Here is a 25,411-nt window from a genome sequence, read left to right as displayed (position 1 = left end):
AGGTTACGGTGAACATAAGGCTTCTCGTTTTTAATGCTGATAATAAATGTGAGGGACTCACACGATTAAGTTGAACACAAGTTGAACACCTCTCCAATGTGAGGGACTCACACGATTAAGTTGAACACAAGTTGAACACCTCTCCAGTCGCGGTAAAGGTATTTAATTAAATAATCTAGACCTTTAATTGGTCTAGATTATCTAAGAGAGTCTAAACAACAGTCTTTAAAACACAGTTTACAATTTATGTAACCTTTATTTGATTTGTTTAAATACCAAAAAGGGGAGATTTCACTGCTTTTTTTTTTGCATCTGGACCATCTTAGAACTTTTTGCAAATGATGTGCCAATTGTGAACCCATATCGCGGAACAGCCCGAGATGAAGCCTCGAACTTCACACGCTACGTCATTTCGCCTATGTGAATCCTACTCGATACGGAGCTTTGCTCGGGGGAGGAGCCGAGGTACTCTACACACGCCCCGATGCCTCGACCCAAACCAGGGCCCCGTTTCCCGATATCGATGGATCTTCGCTCGTAAGATCATTCTCCCGATGGATCTTGCGATCCATCGATAATTTCTTTGTCGCGTTTCCCGAAACTCCTCTGAACGTGAACGCGCATTCGCTGCACTCACGACGTCGTAGGATTGTAACTGTCTACTGACACGGTGCTGAAATGGGCTCCGTAGGAGGGGGAGACGCAGGAATGTCGCAGGAAAATTGTGTTAAAAAGGGTTAAAATATATCCCCATCAAGGACAACAGCAGAGTAGCCTACGAAAAAAATAGACTGCAATTATATGAATGCTAAAGACATTAAAGCACAATTGATTAGGCTTAAACCGACATATATCAGTCCTAATCCTGAGCGCACGATCGGGAGGTGGAAGTTGCGCTTTAGATGCCTTCACAAGTCCAGCGGAGGGCTCCAGTTTTCGCCGGCCAAGTCATGCGCCGTGATATGTGTGACGGCTATGTTGCACAACATTGCAGCTAAGGCTGGGGTGGCTTTGCTTGAACCGGAGGACGTTGAGGACGATGACGACGAGGAAGATCGGTGTGAGGACGGCCTCCCTCATAACTACGCGGCTGGTTTTCATGCGCGTCGAAGAGTGATTTCGACTTTTTTTTAACCCCCTCCACCCTCCCACATGTCACTAAACATTCCCGTCAACGTGACCAATCCCCACCATATCCCAGCCTTTTGCCTGCTCCTTTGCTTGTTTTTTTATAATTTTTTTTATTTCTTTATTTTTATTTCTTTTATTTTTTTTTAATTAAAAATTTTTTTAACATTATTTTATGCTACGTTTTATGAGTAGCCTATGTCAGTCTGCACAAATCCCCACACTTTCTCTCACACATTTTGAGTGCCCTGCCCACGCAAACATTTTCTGGACTGTCCCGTTTTATTTTGGCCATTTTAACATCTTTATTAATAAATTAATTAATAATCTTTATTAATTACCAAACTAAGAACATAAAGGCGCAATGCGTTTTAATAAAACGCATCCAATAGACGGAATGTCCGATGGTGACGCCACTGAGGCTATAGCTGACGATGCTCTTAGCGTCCTACGAGTACCTACGAGCACCCCTGGAGTACTCGTTAGCTACGAGGGTTTTCAAGACGTTCGTTCCCAACGATGCTTTCGGGAAACGCGGTGAAAACTCTACGATGCCCTTTCGACGCACTTCACGATCCACTTAGGCTAACGACGCTTTCGGGAAACGGGGCCCAGAGCTATAGAGAGAGAGAGTTGCGACACGCTATGATCTCGCCGACAGGGTGGTCACGTGGTTGTCACGTGGTTCATGTAAGCCTCAATAGTTCCAAACACGCCGCGCAGTCAATGTTATTCTATGGGACGACAGCAGAGATTTCAATATTGAATGGTAAATATGAATGAAAAAAACACATACATGTATTTGTCTGACTGTTATGGCATTATTGCATATTTGTTAATGTCAGTTTTACATTTAGAGTGGTAGGGGGACAACTGAAAGCTATCTATAAGTATTACTTAGATACGTTTTTAAGTTTGAGGGAAAGCTTCACGTTCGTGTTAGCATACTGGCTTAGCCTTAACTTTTACCCCACATCTGTATTGATATCAAAGTATTCAAGATGTTCTACCATGATCATTTTAAGATATGAGCCACACAAAGTATCAAATATATTAAAGAATAACAACTCATTACACTTGGATGAATGAAATAGTATTTTTTTTAATTAAACAATTAGTGTGACACGAACAAGTGAGTGCGATTGTGTGAACAGATTCAACAATGGACACAGCAGGGAACACTATATACTTAGGGCAAACCATTAACATATAACATTGCAAATATACTATACTTTATGCCATTACAATACTTATAATAGCCCTGAGCAAATTCAAAATTGGTTTAGAACAATGGTCATACCATGGTTGGCTGTGCAGCGTTTGGATGCTCCAATCGGTCCGAGAAGGGTTACCACATGTATGGCTTCCCCAAGGACCAAGAGCGCAGGAAGAAATGGATGGCAATGGTCAGCCGTCAAAACGTACAAGTGACAGGGGTCAGCAACAGTCAAACTATGTAATGTAAGTAATGTTCACAACACTTGATAACATTTCAAAGGGCATAATAATTCTAAGAATTATGACATTTCAATGATAGTTGAAGTGCAATGGAAACTGATCTTACAAGCCTACCTACAGGTACACTTTGAACTAATTCACTGCCACAAAAAGAAAAGGGATGTTGAAGCTGAGGCCCGATGCGGTACCAACAGTTTTCCTTCATCGCCCTAAGCCGAAGAGGAGGAAACCCCCTTCTGTGAGGGTGCCTCCAGAACCAAGTGCAACGGACCACACATATTTCACCAAATTAAACTTCGGTATGATCCATGCAGCTAACAATATTCCCCATTTCAAGTAATTCAAGGATAGACTACACTCCTAATGAGATTGCATAATTCATATTTGTACATTCAGTTTAAGAAACAACCAGAGGTCAGGGATTCTCTGAGGATTTGCACACAATGTGGATAATCGACACATTTCTACCCAATTAACAATTGCCGGTAGATCCATTTATACATTTTATTGGTTTCTGATTGTGGCAGATGATTTAATTCACATTACAGAAATGTTTCGCTTTAATTAATTTTCTTACATTGGAGATGACAGTAGTTGCAAATGCAAAGGCAAAATACATATAACAGCAACATTACCTTAATTATTATTATTTTTTTTAAGAGATTGAGGGAGAAATTGAGGTGGATTTCAAGAGCGATGAAAAGGACATGACAGGAGACAGCGAGAGCAATCAAGTGGGCCACTTTGCCAGGGGCAGGTGATTCAGGGGCAGGTGATCCAGGGGCAGGTGATCCAGGGGCAGCTGCTCCAGGGACCAGACTGCCAGGGACTGATGGGGCGACTATGGAGGACCTAATAAGGCAACTAGAAAAGGAAAAATTAATGAGAAGGAGAGCAGAGAGGGCTCTTTAAGAACAAAAAAGAATAAATTTGGCACCAAGAAAGAGAAACAATTCAGTCAACAAGATGGTTAAAACTAAAAAGCCATACAGGTTAAATTCACCACCCATCATAATCAGCATTGTTGATTATGCTGATTAAGCATCTGTAGGGCTTAATGTGCTGAACATCACCCTTTCCAGGATATAATTAAACAAACACTTATTTCTATTAGCTATCGCATCATAAAACCCATCCTTAAATCAACCGAAATGATCATAGTAATCCAACATAAATAACTAACTAAATAAAAGTTAGATTCACTACTGAACTTCGTAATTGTTGGTGTAGATACCTTCACATGGCGAAGTCGAGCTCACAAAGTAGCAGGCAATCGGTCGTCTACCAAGACAAATATATATATAATTACGCCGTGCATATTCAAATAAATACCAGTATATGCATCATAAAAGGACCTCTAATACAATAGACAGTTGACAATTCAAAAGAGGTAGCTATTTAATCAATTTACCCCTGGAGATACCTTCACAGATGGCGAAGTTGAGCTAACAAACGAGCAGGCAAACGGTCGTCTACCAAGATAAATATCTATATAATTACGTTGTGCATTTACAAATAAATATCAGTATATGCATCATAAAGGGCCTCTGATACAATATAGACAGTTGACAATTCAAAAGAGGTAGCTATTTAATCAATTTACCTCAGAAGTTACTCGACGGCCAGCTATGGAAATGAATGATCTCCTACGCCGTAAAATGGTTGTTTGGAACTATTAGAGGCTCCATACCCCGGAAGTAGGCACTACAACGGAGTCCAATGGAAGTGTCGCCACTCTGTTATATCTACCACTCTGACCCAAACCATAACATCAATACCAATAGCACAAGCATTAGAGATTAAACACTTCTTTATAATAAGATAGCTTGATTGTAGAATAGGCCTGGTCTCTCTGTCTCTCCGTCCGTCCCTCTCTCTCTCTCTCTCTTTCTCTCTCTCTCTCTCTCTCTCTCTCTCTAGAGAGGGACTCTGAACTGTCAGTAAGTTTATAGTGCAGAGTCTTGCATTAATATACACTCAGTAAATAGATCTGCACAACCCGGGCTCCCTTCCATAAGTAGCTCCGTATGCCACACAGGCAAGGTCAAGACAAGCCATTCAATTGCTTGTGAAATAAATGTGTCTAAGTATCGGAACAGGGACACAATATTTAACCATATCTACATGGCAGCTAGAGATAAGATGCTAAACATAGACTCAAACCGATTTAAAATACCGTTAGCCCAGAAGAGCATGGGCAGGGACATAAACACACGATCAGAAAAGTTACATCAAAACTCATACTTTATTTATTTTTTATGTATAGCAATACCATTTACATATTAAATAACACTAGAATAGAATGCTTTGATATAGCTTTCAACAAAACCAAACATCTTTTTTATCTTCATTTAATGTTACAAAAGAAGAGGGCCACCTGTCTGCGATGGGAGATGGAGGGAGGAAGGGAGGACAGGAGGTAATTTATCCTCACTTTCATGGGACAGCCAAGTCTGAGCCTCTGGAGGAGTGGAGCCAGCCAGAGGGAAAATGTTTGAGTAACTTCACATTCACCACCTGGCACTCAATGGAAGTTATGGAGGAACAACTGGGATTTGATGAAGAACCACAAACAAACAGTTTTCCTTATTTTACCACCACCATAAGGGTTGACGCTAAGTTGAAATAAGAGAGAGAGAGAGAGAGAGAGAGAGAGAGAGAGAGAGAGAGAGAGAGAGAGAGAGAGTGAGAGAGAGAGAGAGAGAGAGAGAGAGAGAGAGAGAGAGAGAGAGAGAGAGAGAGACAGAGAGAGAGAGAGAGAGAGAGAGAGAGAGAGAGAGAGAGAGAGACAGAGACAGAGAGAGAGAGAGAAAGAGACAGAGACAGAGAGAGAGAGAGAGCTTAATATGAAAATATAAATTCTATGATTATATACCTGAAATACCTGTGTTGGAGGAACACCCTGCAAGCGTACGTTAACACAAGAGAATCCACAAACAGAGGAGTTGCTGATTTATTCACAGAAGGAGTTGGGCTATGGCAGTTTCCTCGAAGGTTGAATGACAACCTAATGTCAACCCAAATTTTGTCAAATCTAACTATTCAGGTTGAACAATTACAACTTGCTCAGGTCATCTGAGCAAGGGCTCCAGTCTCCAGTTAAGCTTCACAATAATTTGTATTGATAGTTTAAAAGGTGTCAGCATTTGAAGGCAACAAGGGAACAGTGATGGTTAGTGAAGGACTCACAAGGAGGCGGAGGACTCACTATGAGGAGGACTCACTAGGCGGACTCACTAGGAGGACTCACTAGGAGGACTCACTGGACTCACTAGGAGAAGGGAACCCTCAGACAGACAGAATACTGGTCTGGCTGGATACTGGGAGACTTGTTTGAATACATGATTTATCTCGGTTTTTCTAATTGAACACATTGCAGCTTTGTCAAAACATGTAACCTTAAACAGACACACACAACATTTGCAATGTCTATGAATGCTAATGCGTAATGAAAAACATTGAACATTATAATCTTGTCAAAAAAAGAACGCATGAATGCAAATAATGCATAATATCTCATGGATATTTTGTGCAAATCCTGTGTCAACAACAATAGGCTGAAAAAACGATGTTGACAAAATGAAGATATTTAAATGTACAGAAACTTGCATCAAATCACCAGCGCCTCCACTCACTGCCTCTCTCCAAGATTTCTAAAACCAAAGAATGCTCGTACGTACTGCGAAGTCTGGACCAATCATGGTTTTGTGTAGCAAGAACAAAAGGGTGAGGTGTATGACCTTTGCTTGTTTACAATGCGATGATTTGAGTCTTTGGTAAAAGTGGAAACCTTAAACAGCATTTACCCTTAACATTAATAATAAACTAGAAGACATTTAAATGTGGGTGTTATTGTCCTGTAAAGTCCTTCATATTTCAAGTGTTTATTTAATATCATCAGTCAGAGCAAAATAAGAACTGTACAACAGAAGGTAGAGAAGTAAACGTTGTGTCCAAATGTATAAAATAATATAACTGCGTGTGTGTGAAGATGTGAGGGTGTGTGTGAAGATGTGAGGGTGTGTGTGTGCTCATGTGAGTGTGTGTAGGGTTTATTCATAGTCATGGTAGCACTACATAAAAGATAGTAAAATATAAATTACCTTAAACTTGGGAAAAACTATTTTTGAATCATCTCTGAGTGGAGAGAGAGAGAGAGAGAGAGACAGACAGACAGACAGACAGACAGACAGACAGACAGACAGACAGACAGACAGACAGACAAAAAGGGACAGAGGGACAGAGACAGAGCGAGAGATAGACAAAGAGAGCGAACACTTGGATAAATCATCATGTAAGGGAACAGAAGCTATGTACAAAAAGCCTTAAAGAAAGAACAGAAGAAACTCCAGATCACTCTTGTTCCAACTCTCAACACTTGGCACTCCTCCTCAAGGTAGAACAACGATGGAACCCGGGTTTCTGGTCACACCGCTGGTTCATCCGTTCTTCTTCTGAGTTTCCTGCTCATGGAGGCCGTCAGCGTGGGGTCTCTGTGTCGGTGGGCGGTGTGGACGTATACACAAGGCTGTGAGTTTGGATGGCCTAGCAGCATAGAAAACAAGGGTAAGGGGCCCCAGAGCCCAACGCGAGGGCCTAGTTGGGCCCCCACGTCCTAGCTAGTGAAGAGCTTAGCTAGGGGAGGCCATCGTGTGTTCCCAAAACAAAACAAAAACAGAGATTGACTGGTCCAAGGATGGAGGCCACAAAGGACATGTACAAAATCCCAAAACGTATTATGATAAGGATATATTTATATATGTATACATACAGTATTTCCATATATTAAAACTCATAATAATAAAAATCATACAAAGAAATCATAAAAGTTCACAGTTGCAGTTTCACCACTTGGGTATGTTGACATGGGTGTGTATGGTTAGCCTTGGGGTAGTGAGAATAAGCCTAAGAAATAAAAACAATGGAACGGTACAAAGCAAGCACTACTTCTCTTTGCGGGATTTGAACCACGCTCTCATGTTGTGGGATAAATAAGTGGTATATGAGTCACATGAGCCGAGTGGAGTTGGTTTATGCTGAGTGGAAAAGAACAGCATTCAAGTGGCTGAGGCCCGTGAGTAGTCTCCTCATTTCAATGTCACTTTACACAAACAGACCAGTAGGGGGCACACGAAACAATGTTCTTCACAGAAGCCGTTGGTTTAGGGCAACAATAGCCATGGAATGTTAAAATAAAAAACCAAAGGAGAAGAAAAAAAGCCAAGTAGGTCAGCTTTAGTATAGGCAGTAACACTGACGTTATATAGTGCACACAAGAACAGACAGCAAGTGTTTCTCGTCGCGGTCGCCACTGTTGGAAAAAAAACTGCAGGTGCAAACCCCTTTTCAGTAGAACGTTAAGACAGAAAATGGCAAGAGAAAGAAAAATAAATATCAAAACTTTTCATCAGTGTAAAAAAGTAATCAGGATATCCATATGAACCAAGAGTCTGGCAGAAAAGGCCTCAAAAAGTCTGGTGTCCACACTAGTCCTCCTGACACTACAAAGGTGGGTACTCCCTGGTCCGCGTGTGTGTGTGTGTGTGTGTGTGTGTGTGTGTGTGTGTGTGTGTGTGTGTGTGTGTGTGTGTGTGTGTGTGTGTGTGTGTGTGTGTGTGTGTGTGTGTGTGTGTGTGTGTGTGGGGTGGGGGGTGCGGTCCCGGGGGCCTGGGGAGACGAGCGCATGGCTCCGGACCCTGTAGTTAGTGCTGCTGCCCTGTGGCTCTCAGACCAGTGACTCCAAGTTCTCGTACTGGTCAGAATGGTCTGACATGGAGGCCATGGTTCCGTTCAGGTCCCGGGTCAGACGCGGGACGCTGGTCTCCTTGGTGCTGACCAGGCTCAGCAGGGCGGTGTAGAGGAACTGGTACTGGTCCTGTGGGCGGAGCAGGAGTACAGAAAGAGGAGGCATCAGCCGTCCTGAATGTAATCACCTAGATAGCGTCTCTACCAGACAAACTGCCCCTACACACCCATGCTGTGGATCCACCTTAATCATTAACCACTGCTTAAGGGCATCTGGTCCAGACATATGAACACACACACATACACACACACACACACACACACACACACACACACACACACACACACACACACACACACACACACACTTATTCACACACTCATGGACGCAGGAAGACACACACACACGTACACACACACGCATGCACATACTCAAGAACAGACACGCACACACACACACACTCACCCATACCCACACACACACATGCACATACGCAGGAACACACACATACACAAACCTTTATGCAGAGTTATTACAGATGGCAGAAGGAGGTGACCTATCAGTATCAGCCACTTGCAGTACGACGACTTAGCTAGACCAAAGAGTACATTTATAGCACATTCAAAATGAAAAGAGAGTTAACATGAAATGGATCCTCCTGCACCGGTCTTACGATGTGTGTGAAGACGCCGGGCCGCATGAGGTTGATCATCTTGGCCACCTGGTAGACGTCCACAGCACTCTCGCTCTTCAGCTGCTGGGACAGGGTGCTGAGGGCACACATCATGCCCGCCGACACAGCGCCCCACCTGGGTAGGCACAGACACACACAGGGCTTAGGCTGGAGGCCACCTCATGGCAAAGACTTTAGAGAAGAGCGAGCCACTAAATAATACTTCTGTTACATGGCTGCCATCTAAAGGTTGGATAGCAAGCAGGCAGAAACACAACCATGATCACATGACGTGTTCCATACTAAATTGACGTGGTAAGTATTTGGGCCGTAGCCTAATCTGGATTTGTGAATCATTTATGGCTATCAAATGGATCCGTTTAATCCACCATGACGCTATGCTGCATCTGTGTTCCTTCTCTGCTCACATTTTTACTGAATCAAATTATTAAACATCATCTTTGAACATCCCTCCAACCTAATGTTTGTCAAAATTAAGATTTAAGAGGGACAAACATCAGATGGATTACTTCACCATTGGTATTGACAACATGACCCCAAGCTCATTCTAGGCCCCCTGCACAGCAAGTGATCAGCCAACACGTCAAGTAACGTTTCAAAGCTCTCCACATGGGGGCCTTGCTCACAAGCAGAAGCTCAGGTGTATGTCAGCACCGTCGTCCTGTTTTGTAACAGAAACACAACAGCATGCTAGCCCTGACCGGGCCTGACATGCTTCAATGTGCTGAGGAGACGCTGCAATCGTGTCCCCCTGACCCACGGTGTTTATCCAAACCAAGGATGTTATTAAGGAGAGAAGGGTGTGGGAACTCAGAATGAATACCTATTTGGAGGGAAGATGTTTTTCAGGATACCCCTCTCTACAGTATGTTTCTACACACTTGGCCTGGCCTGGAGAGGAACAGGCTAGGGGATTAGGAGCTCCACTGGGTGAGGGGCCTGGCCCCGGGCCGCACTGAGTGCCTTTACAAACCTAGCATGTCTCCTCTTCTATTAAGGGCCCGGTCGGGAGCGACGGAGGGCCCGGCTAAAGGCTGCTCTGAATAACAAGCATGTAGACAATTACCTCAGACGTTTGGCTGACACCGCGCGGATGACAGGGCCACGGACACGACATGAAGAGCTCAATTAGTATCCCTTAAAGCTGATCTTCATTATTCTAATGAATAAACATGGCGGGCCCACTGGATTGGGGTTGTTCAACCACTCTAATGCGTGTCAATACTTAACTCAAACTTTATTATCCCTAATTGGGCCACCTTCTGGAGGTTACTGGCAGTACACGGCTGCAGACCGGAGCTCACGGAGCAAAGACAGGCTCACTGTTTTAGAAGGCCTTTTGGTGGACCTACGACGCCCTCCAGCTGGTGGACACCAGGGAGATACAACCTTTACTTAAACAGAGCACCCCTTGGAGCTCCAGGTACACTGGCCAAGTGTACGGACAACACAAAACATTACAGAGTGGTAACAGATCAAATGTTCAGCATTATAAAATAATGTAAAGAGTAAAAGGTACGACTATTACTCACTTATGAAAGTCATACAGTAAGCAGTAGATAGACAATCAGTTTTTTTTCCTTTACATTATTTTGCAATTGATTCCCTCAGTGTGGGGCTCAAACTGTAAAAGAGCTTTTCTTCTACTGACATAAGACGTGCAGGCAGTTTGAACTGTGAACCCGGGAACAGTGAACAGGGAATGTGGGAAAGGGTGGAGGTGGTTAAGGGTTAAGTGGTTAAGGGTTAAGTGGTAAAGGGTGGAGGTGGTTAAGGGTTAAGTGGTTAAGGGTTAAGTGGTAAAGGGCGGAGGTGGTAAAGGGTGGAGGAGGTAAAGGGTGGAGGTAAAGTGTGGAGGTGGTAAAGTTTGGAGGTGGTAAGGGTGGAGGAGGTAAGGGTGGAGGTGGTTAAGGGGACACTGACTCATCGTGGACGATGGTGGGCCCGTCTCTCGTGGCGGCCTGCTCCTGGATGACCTTGAGGAGCTCGAAGTTGCTGCTGAGGGGGGCGTCAGGGCGGGGCCACTTGGGGCACTGGAAGTGACGGACCTCCAACACATAGTCGTCCTGAAGGGGCACACACAAACACACACACACACACACACACACACACACACACACACACACACACACACACACACACACACACACACACACACACACACACACACACACACACACACACACACAAACATAGTGATGCGTCAGTATTACCCTCCTCTTACGGCCCTCCTCAGCATGCGGGGGAGGCGTTTTGCGGGGGACAGTCCTGCCTCATGCTCACACTTCCTCAATCTGAGGCTGGATATTAATTCTGGTTCAAAGCAACCTTCAGGATTCAACTTTCACAAGCTCACTGAATTTATACCCGAAGGGACTGGTGTTGATTAAGAGGAGAAACAGAAACATGGCAGGGACCTGACTTCCTGAGAACTTGACCCAGACACACAGAGAGACAGAGAGACAGCAACATGCACCAGACCTTCTCCTGAACACATAGAGAGACGGGAGACGGAGGGACAGCAACATGCACCAGACCTTCCCCTGAACAGACAACAGAGAGACAGACACAGTCCAGACCTGTGTGGCCTCCAGGATAAAGTCGTGGATGCTGATCTGCTCCTCGTTGGACAGACACAGGCGGTCTTTACTGATCAGGGTAACCATGAAGGCCTCACAGTTCATAGGCTCCTCTCTGCTGGGCCAGTACACAAACTGATCCTCTGCCTGCTAGAGGAACCACAACACACCGCTGGATCATGACACTGATGTGTGTGCAGTGTTGGGAAAGTTCACTTTCTACGTGAACTAGTTCAAAGTTCAGTTCACAAATTTTAAAATGAACTAGTTCAGTTAACAATCATAATTCAAAATTTTGAAATAAGTTCAGATTCTTATTTTTTTCAATATGTTACTGTTTCGTAAATCCCATTGATTTCTGTTGGAAGAATCATTGCTTGTTGGGCAGAAACGCAAAGGGGGGGTGTTCACGTTTGGTTGTAATCCTTTCGCTCGGTTCTAGCCCTACTGTTGAGACGGAGAACTGAGTGAAAAAAGACTACAACCAAACGTAAACAGCCCCCCTTTCTGTTTCCGGCCAACAAGCAATGATTCTAGGAGGTATTCTAGTCCTCTGAGCTATGAGCCAGAGAGCTAACGTTATGGATTGTACATATTTATAATTCGAAATTGGTACCACAGATACTCTAGGGCCTATAGCATATAACCAAGTTGTCTGATTACAGTTTAATTCATTTTTCACTATTAAACAGCTCTCGTTTTGAAGAATAATCACAGCGCCATTCGTTTCAATGGGTATCGCAACGGTCTATACTTTCAACATAAAGTGGACACATTTATAATTATAAATTTGTCCCAGCCATTATACGGCAGATACTATAGGGCCTATAGCATATAGCCGCGTTTTCTGATTACAGTTTGATGTAACAGTAAGCTGACAACACCGCAACTGCAAATTAACCACACAGAGATAACCATGGCAACCGGTCAAACAACGCAGCGTTCTGCACACGCATCCGCCGTGTTGGTAAACAAATAACCCCCCTATTAAACGAAGTTAAACCGAGTGAGCGTGGCGATCACAGACACCAGAATGAATGAGTTCACAGTAACGTTCATCAGGCAGTAATACAGTACGTTCAGTTCACGTTCGCCCGAAATATGAATGAGTTCATGAACTATCGTTCAATGAACAAGCGTTCAATGAACAAGTGTGTCTCTTTTTTTTGTGTTTTTGTCTGTGTGCGCATGTTTTAAATTGGTGTGTGTGTGTGTGTGTGTGTGTGTGTGTGTGTGTGTGTGTGTGTGTGTGTGTGTGTGTGTGTGTGTGAATTGCATACCAGTCCATTACTTGCCGGTAGCATGACAATGATCTGTGCATTGTGGTCCCAAATCATTCTCCAGAAGTCTTTGGTGGTGTGCGGCAAAGGATGCTGGGTAATGATGAACTCGTTGCTGCGGTAGTACCCCTGGTGAGCATCAGGAGATCATGTTGTTACCTTTCTATCATCCTCATATTGTTACAGAGTGGTGTGAGCTGATTGGTCTGTAGTAAAATCCACAACAGTCGCTGCAGAGTAGGTCTAAATCAATGTGGTTTGCTAGTCTATTGTCTTATAGTGTTTTGGTTGTGATACATTTTCTTTATATTAATAATCAATTGAATTTTCCTCCATCAAAGCCTCATCTAACCTTTGTCTCTATCTGTTTTCAGCACTGACCATACATACTACGCGGCTGACAGGTGACTGATAGACAGACGGCGGAGAGGTGCTCACCATTATGTAAGAGGCGTTGATGTAATCACTGCCTTTGACACCGGGCAAAGGGACCAGTCCCACCCGGGCTCGTTCCGCTGCCCGGCCGGGAGAGAGAGAGGCAGAGAGAGAGGCAGAGAGAGAGAGAGAGAGAGAGAGAGAGAGAGAGAGAGAGAGAGAGAGAGAGAGAGAGAGAGAGAGAGAGAGAGAGAGAGAGAGAGAGAGAGAGTTATTGATCAAAGGCTCTCAACACAGGTCTGATAGTACAGTTTCCCCTGGCTGTTTGAGTAACAGGGCAGCCAGGGACGATGTGTTGGGTAACACCACAGATGAAGGCAGATTACATCTGAAATGTCAGTGAGGGAAAAAAGGTCTAAAAATCATCGTTTCATAAATGAAAACATACCCTTTTTTTTCTTTAGCTGGGGAACCATCAAAATAATAAATGAGCCCTGTTTTGTAGTTGATATTTGGATCCATTATTTATTCTTGTTGTTTTTGGCTGACATGTGAGTGCCCTTCATCCCAGAACATGTGAAGAACTCTGAGGATTTTAACCTGGGTCGTATATTGAAATCAGGTTGGGTGTGAGGCACTAATGCAGGCAGCATCTTGAACTAGTACAGTGTAGGACAAGTCTTGTTCTCGCTCTAGGTAAAGTCTCGTTCTAGGTTGTCTCACTCTAGGACAAGCCTCGCTCTAGAAGTCCCTATTGCATGTCGCTATTGTCATTACAATCTCATCTCTCCTTCGCCCAAACCTTTCGATAACACTAACTTATGCTTTCTCTAGTAGTACAACAACACACTCTGTTCTCTGAAACAACTCGAATCTCGAATGAGCGAGATTGAGCGAGATTTTGTTGGACATGATAAAAAACCAACTGGATCAAGCAGAAAGTAAAGAAAGTAGTATTTCTCTGCAGGGATCCCTTCCATAATGTTACACCTTAAAGAACTGTAGCCTGATCTTGTGGATATCAGCCACATCATTCTCAAAGCTGGACCCATTTCAGAAGCTGTTCTGAATAAGTCACTTACAGCCAAAATCTTCAGAAAAAAGGCTCCAGGTTAAAGAATCCTGAAGTTCTACATTAATTATAGTCCTTAAGAAAGTGCACTTACACGGCACAACTGAAGAGTTGCGATTTTTCACCTTGTTGCAGTCTTTCTGAGCGTTGAAACATTCCACGAACCTGGCATTACACTGTGTTATCAACTAATGAACACAAGAGAGAGACAGAGGGCAAAACATGTTAGAAATAGTTTCACATTGGGGGAACATTTAAGACCTTGAAACACAAATAGGTAGAAATATATATACAGAGCTATAATATGAGGACAATGACATTTCAGTTTCCTGTGTTCCAAAAGTATAACTACATTACCAAGACAGTTCTGTTAGTTTAGGAGCTCGGCCACAATTCAGGTGTGAATATTGGACCCCATCAGGCACAGTGTGTAATGAAATAAGGCCAGCAATTTGAGTCCACACTCCAATTTGCACAGCACCAATTTAGTTTGAATTCAATATTCCAACAATTTAAAGAGTGAGGAGAGGGAGAGAGAGAAAGATTGAGAAAAAGACAGAGAGAAAGAGCAGAAGCCGGCAAAAAAGAGGGCCCTTATTATTTGATAAAAAACAATTATTTCAGACTTGCATTGTTGATTTCCTGTTTAGAAACACACATTTGCCCATTTTCTGTATCTTCTGCATGTTAATACCGATCTATTAAACTAACAAGTAATCTGCAGATGTATCTTGACCTTGCCCTTAATATGTTCTTCCTTGAACAGCTATAGCTGTTAGGGGCAGGATAATAGCCCTCTGACTACCTCTGCTTTCAGCTGGAGCAACTTTTAGAAGCTGGAGAAGAGCTGGAAAGCTGCTGTCGGAGTTGCATTGAGATTTCTAAAAATCAGTTTTTAGTGTCTGACAAGAAATGCTATTCACATTTAACCTCTTCATTGCAAGGCTTTGCTGAAAATAACATGTTGGGTTTGTTAGCTCTTCTCCAGCTTCAAAACGTTGCTCCAGCTGAAGCACAGGCACCCAGAGGTCTAGCATCCTGCCCCTAACGCAGCTATAGCAGTCCAAGGAACAGAGTAATAAGGGCAAGGTCAAGATACATCTGCAGATTATTTGTTTATATATATATGTAGCCCTGTGCTATATTTTCATATATATCAATTGCAAAATAATATATATATATATGTATATATATATATATATATATATATATATATATATATATATATATATATGTATATCCAAGACTACACAGGCAATATGATGTAATCTTGGTGCCAAAAGAAAGTTAAAACCTGTAAACTTTTTTTCAGCGAAATATGCGATATGGATACTACTGGGCACCTGGGCTAAGGTGTGATGCTGATACAGAGAAGGAGAGCAGAGATTTGAGGAGAGGCATCCCAATGAGTGTATGGAGATGAGGAGGTTAAACATACGCTATGACGTATGGAGCACAACAACACCAGCTCTGTGGAGCTCTACATATCCTTCCAGAGCAGCAAACTGCAATTGGTCTTATCTTTCAGCTACCATTAAAACATATGAAGGAAGTAGATCTATAAACACTTAATACATAAATCAATCCATCGACCCAGACTCATCTGAATGAGTGTCTGTCTTGGCATCACGTGACATTCAGGTCTCAAAGTCATCAAGTGTCTGGAGATCTGAATCAGAGGGTCCGCACAGCTGATGGGGGTCCTCACCCTGAACTGCTTGTCCAGCCGTGTGCGCCCCCTGTGATTGGGGGTCAGAATGCTGGTGACGTAGCTGTGCAGCAGACCTCCACACACCTCCGTCTCCTTCCCTTGGATGGCCTCAATCAGCGCGTCGTGGATGAAGATGTACTGCTCCTGGTAGGAGGACCACCAAGGTAAGAGGGACACACACACACACACACACACACACACACACACACACACACACACACACACACACACACACACACACACACACACACACACACACACACACACACAAGGCAACATATGCCCAGACACACAGACAGGCACACATACAACCACGTGCACGCACAGACACACACACACACACACACACACACACACACACACACACACACACACGCACAGACAAACACACATAAACACAACAAGGCAACACGTGCACAGACACACATGCAAAAAAAAAACACAAACCCACATACACTCAAACGCTCACCTACACACACAAATGCGAGCACACATACCTGCACACTCTACAGGCATGTGGCAAATACCAACAGTATTGACGCATCACAGGCACGTGTGGTGACATGCGGAGGATAAGACTAATGGTAGCCATCAGCGGCCTGCTGAATCCATGAGTCTCTCTGAAAAGCAGCGCTGAACAGAGAGCTGCAGCTGCAGAGCAGAGATAAGCCGTGTGGACGGAACCATCTGGATGGATTCCTGGAGAACCCAGTTCTGTTTCCACGAGACATGCTCCGGGGAGATAACCACACAATCTCGCTTGTCCGGAATATAAAAAAAAGCGCTTTGTAACAAAACCATTTGGAAAAGAGTGTGAGGCCTGTCACCGGTAAAATGATTTACAACACGGAAGGGAACCCGGTGGGGTAAGTCATTATTTGTTTTCCTAATGCGCTGCTTGGAAAATGGCTAAGTCTATGAGGATACAAAGATGCAATTTGGAGCTCTGAAAAGTGAAGCAATGAATCACCACGTGGTGATTGTAGTAATGTGGAGGAGGCGGAATTCACTACCGCTAATTTGATTACACCACGTGTTGATTCATTGCTCCCACCACGCACACACATGCCGGCAGACACACACACACACACACACACACACACACACACACACACACACACACACACACACACACACACACACACACACACACACACACACACACACACACACACTCCTCCACACACACACACACACACACACACACACACACACACACACACACACACACACACACACACACACACACACACACACACACACACACACACACACACACACACACACACACAAAAACACTCACACCCGACACCCACACGGGGGTTGGGGGGGCAGGGGACGTACCTCGGTCTGAACCAGGTAGTTGCGCTGGGTGCGGATGTGCTTGAGGAAGGCCAGTGTGTTGACTGAGCTCTTGTCTCTGATTTGCCGCAGCATGCTGTCCATTACGATGTAGGTCCCGGTCCGGCCCACACCCGCACTGGATACAACACATTGAGCCGCTCAGGGTGTTGCTACTACACCCTCTGTCTGCTGCTACACCCTCTGGCTGCTACACCCTCTGGCTGCTACACCCTCTGGCCGAAGCTACACCTTCTGACTGCTACTCTACCTTCTGACTGCTGCTCCAACCTCTGACCACTGCTCCACCCTCTGTCTGCTCCACCCTCTGACAGCTGCTCCACCCTCTGATCGCTGCTACACCCTCTGACCACTGCTCCACCCTTTGACTTCTGCTCTACCCTCTGACTGCTTCAGCCTCCGCCCCGCTGCTACACCCTCTGTCTGCCTCACCCTGACTGCTGCTCCACCCTCTGTCTGCAGCTCCACCCTCTGACTGCTACCCTCTGACTGCTGCTCCACCCTCTGACCACTGCTCCACCCTTTGACCGTTGCTCCATCCTCTGACTGCTGCTCTACCCTCTGACCACTGCTCCACCCTTTGACCGTTGCTCCATCCTCTGACTGCTGCTCTACCCTCTGACCACTGCTCCACCCTTTGACCGTTGCTCCATCCTCTGACTGCTACACCCTCAGCCCGCTGAACACCCTCTGTCTGCCTCACCCTCTGACTGCTGCTCCACCTTCTGACGGCTACCCTCTGACTACTGCTCCACCCTCTGACCGCTGGTCCTCCCTTTGACCGCTGCTCCACCCTCTGACTGCTGCTCCACTCTCTTGACTCCTGCTACACTCTCTGACCGCTGCTACAACCTCCGCCCCGCTGCTACATCCGCTGTCTGCTCCACCCTCTGACTGCTACCCTCTGACTGCTGCTCCCCCTCCGATAGCTGCTACAGCCTCTGACTGCTGCTCCACCCTCTGACCGCTGCTATACCCTCTGACCGCTGCTACACCCTGTAACTGCTGCTCCACCCTCTGACTGATGCTCCACCCTCTGACTGCTGCTACACCCTCTGACCGCTGCTACACCCTCCGCCCCGCTGCTACACCCTCCGCCCCGCTGCTACAGCCTCTGTCTGCCTCACCCTCTGACTGCTACCCTCTGTCTGCTGCTCCACCCTCTGACTGCTACCATCTGACTGCTGCTCCAACCTTTGACCGCTGCTACACCCTCTGACTTCTGCTCCACCCTCTGACCGCTGCTCCACCCTCTGACCGCTGCTATACCCTCTGACCGCTGCTGCACCCTGTGACTGCTGCTCCACCCTCTGACTGATGCTACACCCTCTGACCGCTGCTACACCTCTCACTGCTGCTACACCCTCTGACCGCTGCTACACCCTGTGACTGCTGCTCCAGACTCTGACTGCTGCTACACCCTCTGACCGCTGCTTCACCCTGTGTTTTGTTTTTGCTATAGCCGTAGCCATGAGCAGCTAATGACAACATGTCCATAATCAGCAGAGACCACATTCAAGCTGCCTCACACTGTCGATTTGGATGTGAAGGTTTTCGTACGGTCCATTCTGTGACTAGCATTGTCACAGAATGGGTCTACCTGCAGGCTGAGGGACGGGGTCTACCTGCAGGCTGAGGGACGGGGTCTACCTGCAGTGCACCAGCATGGGGCCCATGTCGGCTGTCTGGTCGGCGGCGGACCTGCGGACGAAGGTGAGGACCGGTAGGGTGTACTCTGGGACGCCCATGTCCGGCCACTGGGTGTAGTGGTACTGGACCACTGTCCTCTCACACTGGGAACGGCCCTTTGGATTGGCCTTCACACCCTGGAGGAGAGAGAGAGAGAGAGAGAGAGAGAGAGAGAGAAAGAGGAAGAGGGAGGAAGAGAGAGAGAGGTGGAGACAGACAGACAGACAGACAGAGAGAGGGAGAGGGAGAGGGAGAGTGAGAGAGAGTGAGAGAGTCAGATAGATAGTATGTGACAAGCTGAGGGACAGAAACAATAAATCCTTCAACACCAACTATTTAACTCTCTATTCCACAATCCTTTCCGTTATGGCTCTTTGCTCACTTGGGGCAGTTGTACAGTACTAGAGGCTACGGTGGGGCCATTCCTACGCGGTACACACTAGTCCCTGAGCGGTGCTATCAAACAGTTGAGGAGACACCAGGTCACCTTCTTAAGGGCGGAGCTGTGCAGGGTGAAGCGCCTCACAGTGTAGCAGGCGTGGACCCGGGTGCTCCTCAGCGTCACCACCACACTGCCGTATTCCTCGCTGTTCTCCAACGGCCAATACTGGTCACACTTCCTCTGCAGCACACACACAGGAGGATTCAAATGGATAAATGTGTTTGTGTGCACATATCTATGTGTGTGGATGGTTGTGTGTGTGTGTGTACGCCATTGTGTGTGATTGTGTGTACACCAGTGTTTGTGTGTGTGTGGGTACACCAGTGTCTGTGTGTGTGTGTGCGTGTGTGTGTGTGTTTGTGTGTGTGTGTGTGTACGCCATTGTGTGTGATTGTGTGTACACCAGTGTTTGTGTGTGTCTGGGTACACCAGTGTGTGTGTGTGTGTGTGTGTGTGTGTGTGTGTGCATGGGTGTAAACCAGTGTGTGTGTGTGTGTGTGTGTGTGTGTGTACACCAGTGTCTGTGTGTACCCCATTGTGTGTGTGTGTGTGTGAGTGTGTGCACACGGGTGGGTGTGTGTGTGTGTGTGTGTGTGTGTGTGAATGTGTACACCAGTGTTTGTGTGTGTGTGTGTGTATATACCAGTGTGCGTGTGTTTTTGTGTGTGTACACCAGTTTGTGTGTGTGTGTGCGTGTGTACAACAGTTTGGTAGGGTGCATTCACACTAGGCCATCTGGACGTTTTCACACCAACCGTGCTCAAATCTGCCAGTGTGAGTGTGGCCAGGCCAACTTGGCCACTTGGGAGAGGTGTGCTGCTACGGTACGGGCCGCCACAGTACAGATACTAATGAGCCGACACACGCACACGCACGGCTACGCAACCTGAGCTGGATGACGTATAGTCCATGCGATGACCATGGACATAATAAAGGCAACGAGCCTTCTTTCCCATTAAATGGTAAACATGGCGTCAATCGGTTCAACTGTTGGTTCACGTTGGTCCCATAGAGAAGTCGAGTGTCTGTTAGCCATTTGGGCAGACGATGCTATTCAGGCACAGTTGGAGAAGACCCACAAGAATTCCGCTGTATATGGCTCCAAATAAGCAACAGACTCAGCAAAGTGCGAACTGTGTTCTCTGTGTTGTTGTCCATTGTTGTTAAAACTCTGACTAGCGGCAGACTTTATTATGGTCCATGCAGCGGACGCTTGGTGATGACATGTAACGACGTGATGACGTATGTACAAGAGCTTACCGTGGCCAGGCCACAGTTGCGATGGCCAACGGCCACGGCCAGATGGCCTAGTGTTAATGCAGGACAGAGAACAATGGGGCCAGTTTAGCACGGTTAGGTGTGAAAACGGCCAACGGCCACGGCCAGATGGCCTAGTGTGAGTGCACCCTTAGTGTCTGTACACCAGTGTTTGTGTGAGTGTGTCTGTGTGTGTTCACCAGTGTGTGCGTGGGGGTGTACAGCAGTGTGTGTGTACATCAGTGTGTGTTTGTGTGTGTGTGTGTGTACACAAGTGTGTGTGTGGGTGCATACCAGTGTGTGGTTGTGTGAGTGTGTACACCACTGTGTTTGTGTGCGTGTGTGTGTAGACCAGTGTGTACATACTCTGCCCTTCTCCACTAGGTTGGTGATCATGACGATGATGCCGGTGTTCTGCTCCCACACCATCCGCCAGAAGTCCTCAAAGGTGGACTTCAGAGGACCCTGGGCAGCAATGTAGGCTTTAGGCTTATTGTACCCCTGAACATGGACAGGAGGGTGAGAGACAGAGAGAGAGCGAGAGAGAGAGAGAGAAATTGTATGAAGCAAGAAATCTAGTTATGATCAACTCTATTATACATCAATACAAACGACGCACGCACACGCACGCACACAGGGGGCAGCACACAAACAGATGGTGACCCACGTCCACGTAGTTTGCGTTGATGTAGTCGGTGTGTTTGGAGTCCTTCCCTGCCAGCGGCTGCAGCTTCACCCTGCTGTGGTCATCTGGAGGGCAAAGCATCCATAAATGGTCATATAATAATAATATTTATTACACAGGTCTTCTCAATGCCGTGGAACGCTCTGTTCACTTGCATGGGCCCTTCACAATATCCGGCGGGGAATTATATTTGATAATTCACCATTGCTAAGTATAATTGACCACTGTAAAGGAAAACAAAGGGTTTTTTGCCTCTAATGACGTCTTTGGTATCACTCCGCAGGTAGTCCGGTAAATTGTCAAATCCAGCGTCTTCGGTTCCTAAGCGGTTCTCTGCTGATCAACACTACGAATGCTGGTCACAAATAAATTGAAATTTTTTCGTATTGGCATTGTAGCCGTGTGTATTAGCCGATGTAAGTCACTTTGGATAAAAGCGTCTGCTAAATGCCCTAATTATAATGGTAATTGTAGCCGTGTAATAAACGGGATAATGTATAGAACATTTTGTTAGTCATTATCGAAAATAAGTCCCTTCCAGGCGAAGCAAGACACCGCCGCTGCGCGTTGGTGTCCTGTTCACCCTGTCGGGGCTTATGATCCCGATAATGACCAACGTTCTATACATTATCCCTTACATATTCTTCTTCTACTGGTCCTACTATAAAAAAAACTGTCGTGCTGGCCAACTGGAGGGCATTCAGCAAGTCAGAATGCCATGGACCCCCAGTTCCCAATCGTGTTGCTTGCTGTGTTTATTACTCCAAACACCTTCAGATACAAGGCCAGGGGGGAAGACGCAGACGGCTGTAATTATTTACTCTTTGGTCTGCATTCTGGAGGTCACAAGGCATCAACCGTTGGAAACGATTTGGGAAAAGAATAGTGCTGCTGTTCCCCGTCTAATGGACCAATCAGAACAGGGCATCCTGTCGGCTTGTAATGGGCCACACAAATTGATCCATTAACTCCACAGAGTTAAGTTGATCCATAGTGCTGGTGGAGAGGTGGTGCGAAGGTGGTGTCGGGTGGTGTTTTAACTCACAGGCCATGATGTTGATGTAGCGGTTCTTGTGTCTGTTGTCGGGGTGGTTGGAGCGGTCTGAGGTCAGCTTCATATCCGCCGTGCACCGCTGGACCTCCTGGGGAGACAAGGTCACGGTGAGCTCAGAGGTAGGCCACATTGAAGGTCACAGTGAGGTCACAGTGAAGGCCACAGTGAGGTCACAGTGAGGTCACAGCGAAGGTCACAGTGAGGTCACACTGAGGTCACGTGAAAGTGACATTTAGGCTCACAGTGATCCAGTCTGAGGAGGCCCTGAGCACAGCACTCACATCACCTTCATCATTTCACCTTCATCACATCACATTCATCACGGCTGCAGAACGCACAATCTGATCTGATCTTAGATTGGAGTATCGTGTGTGTGTGTTTGTGTGTGTGTGTGTGTGTGTGTGTCTGTTTGCATCGTGTGCTTGCCTGCGTGCGTACGTGATTGTGGGTGCGTGCCAACAAAATGAACCAAATTAATGATAGTCAGTAAATTAAAGAGGCAATACAAGAAGTGAATAATAATGAGCTGCCGAGGAGGAGAATGGGAGCAGGCAGGAGATCTGCTGCTGTCTGCTGTGCAGACACTATAGGTAACAGATAACACAAAGAGAGACACACACACACACACACACACACACACACACACACACACACACACACACACACACACACACACACACACAATAACAAACACACACACAAATACACACACACACACCATACGTCATTGTCGGAATAGCTGGTTAATCACCTCCACGATTAATTTGATATTTCTTTGCGGCTAGCGCTGTGCTAGTGCTGATGATTTGTTTGTCAGTGTCAGCAGAGTTCAGTATAAACGATGACTAACCAAGAGAAATGTGTTCTGGCCCGTGGGTCTAATGAAAGCCTGATAGCTGAGAGGGCTAACTGGCCTGTCGCTCGGACCACAAGGCCGACTGCAGCCAGCTGTTCCCCACCCTGACACAGTGTTTCACTGGTTCCTCCACCAGTGAAGGAGGAACTGGTCTCTCTCTCTCTCTCTCTCTCTCTCTCTCTCTCTCTCTCTCTCTCTAGCTCTCTCCCTCTCTCTCTCTCCTGGCCCCCCCTGGGTATCTGGGCAGGGCAGGGCAGGTATTTATGGGAATGGGTTGAGGGGGTCGGGTAACACATCAGATGGAGGGAGTGACAGGTGGGGGGTGCAGGATGGGATTAGCGTATGACACCCAAGTAAGCAGCATGCAATCAGCTCATACAAGATATGGTAACACCAACACATGCACACACATTCATGTTAGCAATCTCTAACACACACACACACACACACACACACACACACACACACACACACACACACACACACACACACACACTCATCCACCTCATCACTCTCACACACACACACATGCAAACAAACGCAGCTAATCACTCTCTGACACACACACACACACACACACACACACACACACACACGCACACACACACACACACACACACACACACACACACACACACACACACACACACACACACACACACACACACACACTCATCCACCTCATCACTCTCACACACACACATGCAAACAAACGCAGCTAATCACTCTAACACAAACACACGCACCACACACAGACAAACACACACACGGGGAGGGCTGGGTGCTGACGGGTCGCTCATTGAGCTCGGGAAGTAAATACAGGAAGTAAAATGCTTGTTTCCTCCTTGAGCTGTCTGTCGGTCAGTACCTTGTGTTTGAGCTGTCTGTCTGTCCCTTATGTCTGAGCTGTCTGAGCTGTCAGTCAGTCCCTTGTGTCTGAGCTGTCTGTCTGTCTGTCAGTCCCTTGTGTCTGAGCTGTCTGTCTGTCTTTCTGTCTGTCTGTCTGTCTGTCTGTCAGTCCCTTGTGTCTGAGCTGTCTGTCGGTATGTCAGTCCCTTGTGTTTGAGCTGTCTGTCTCTCCGTCAGTCCCTTGTGTTTGAGCTGTCTGTCTGTCAGTCCCTTGTGTCTGAGCTGTCTGTCTGTCTGTCTGTCTGTCTGTCCCTTGTTTCTGAGCTGTCTGTCTGTCAGTCAGTCCCTTTTGTTTCAGCTGTCTTTCTGTCTCTAAGGCTGTTGTTTCTGTCGCTTTGTCAGTCTCTTGTGTCTGAGCTGTCTGTCTGTCCCCTATGTTTCAGCTGTCTGTCTGTCTGTCTGTCTGTCTGTCTGTCTGTCTGTCTGTCGGTCAGTCCCTTGTGTCTGAGCTGTCTGTGTGTCCGTCCCTTTTGTCTGGTTCTGGTCCCAGCCTCTAGTCAGTCCCCCATAGGGTGGACCGAGGAAGGCTCCCCAAGAGAGACACCAAGAGGCTCTTAAAGACCGAGGCTTCCCAGAAAGAAATGGGGAACTTGGACTACACAAAGAACCAAGTAGTGAAGCTGAGAGAGTCAAATCAAAATAGAGCTGTGTTCTTTATCTTTCTTTACCCAATCAGATAGCAAGGAGCAGGCAAACCTTATTTTAAAGAGCATTTCCCAATTTCCTGTCTGAGATGAATAAAGTTAATCTTAGAAGGACATAAGTAAAAAAGGCTGGTTATAAAGGAGAATAATTGAGAAAGGAGGTCTGGTTCTAAAACACTAGAGTGGCTTGTTGCTGTGAGGAGGCTAGGACACAGTGGCATGTTGCTGTGAGGAGGCTAGGACACAGTGGCATGTTTCTGTGAGGAGGCTATTACACGGTGGCATTCTGTGAGGAGGCTAGGACATAGTGGCATGATGCTGTGAGGAGGCTCCATGACCTCACTGGTCCGACAGAACCAGATCTTTTTACTAATTGACATACTCAGGTCTGCTGTTAGATGTTCAGCATTTGCTTTGCTTATGATACCAAACTTTGTTTCGGTAAATGATGGATGCAAAATGTATAAAAC

The 25,411-nt window shown here is 46.1% G+C and overlaps 1 protein-coding gene across 5 annotated transcripts in view; it reads right to left on the bottom strand.

Moving 5' to 3' along the window:
• Positions 1 to 7,322: 7,322 nt before the first annotated feature.
• LOC132470481 (receptor-type tyrosine-protein phosphatase gamma-like) overlaps positions 7,323 to 25,411 on the bottom strand; it is a 289,677-nt gene continuing 271,588 nt past the window's right edge. Inside the window, exons 16-29 of one of the 5 annotated variants that reach the window (XM_060069135.1) lie at positions 22,524 to 22,620; positions 21,461 to 21,543; positions 21,160 to 21,294; positions 19,582 to 19,716; positions 19,056 to 19,231; positions 17,388 to 17,523; positions 16,041 to 16,187; positions 14,427 to 14,520; positions 13,324 to 13,400; positions 12,886 to 13,014; positions 11,606 to 11,752; positions 10,950 to 11,092; positions 9,006 to 9,141; positions 7,323 to 8,461 (exon numbers count right to left, since the gene is read on the bottom strand). In XM_060069135.1, the coding sequence (XP_059925118.1) occupies positions 8,312 to 8,461; positions 9,006 to 9,141; positions 10,950 to 11,092; positions 11,606 to 11,752; positions 12,886 to 13,014; positions 13,324 to 13,400; positions 14,427 to 14,520; positions 16,041 to 16,187; positions 17,388 to 17,523; positions 19,056 to 19,231; positions 19,582 to 19,716; positions 21,160 to 21,294; positions 21,461 to 21,543; positions 22,524 to 22,620 (1,785 nt within the window). In that variant the 3' untranslated portion in view covers positions 7,323 to 8,311. Of the gene's footprint in view, positions 8,462 to 9,005; positions 9,142 to 10,949; positions 11,093 to 11,605; positions 11,756 to 12,885; positions 13,015 to 13,323; positions 13,401 to 14,426; positions 14,521 to 16,040; positions 16,188 to 17,387; positions 17,524 to 19,055; positions 19,232 to 19,581; positions 19,717 to 21,159; positions 21,295 to 21,460; positions 21,544 to 22,523; positions 22,621 to 25,411 lie in introns of all 5 variants that reach the window. The other 4 variants (XM_060069136.1, XM_060069134.1, XM_060069138.1 and 1 more) reach the window with 4 other exon arrangements.

This window comes from Gadus macrocephalus, chromosome 13 (assembly GCF_031168955.1).
Source record: "Gadus macrocephalus chromosome 13, ASM3116895v1".
Classification (NCBI taxonomy): domain Eukaryota; kingdom Metazoa; phylum Chordata; class Actinopteri; order Gadiformes; family Gadidae; genus Gadus; species Gadus macrocephalus.
Note: the sequence above shows the minus strand (reverse complement) of the source record. Positions and strands in the feature narration are given on the sequence as shown.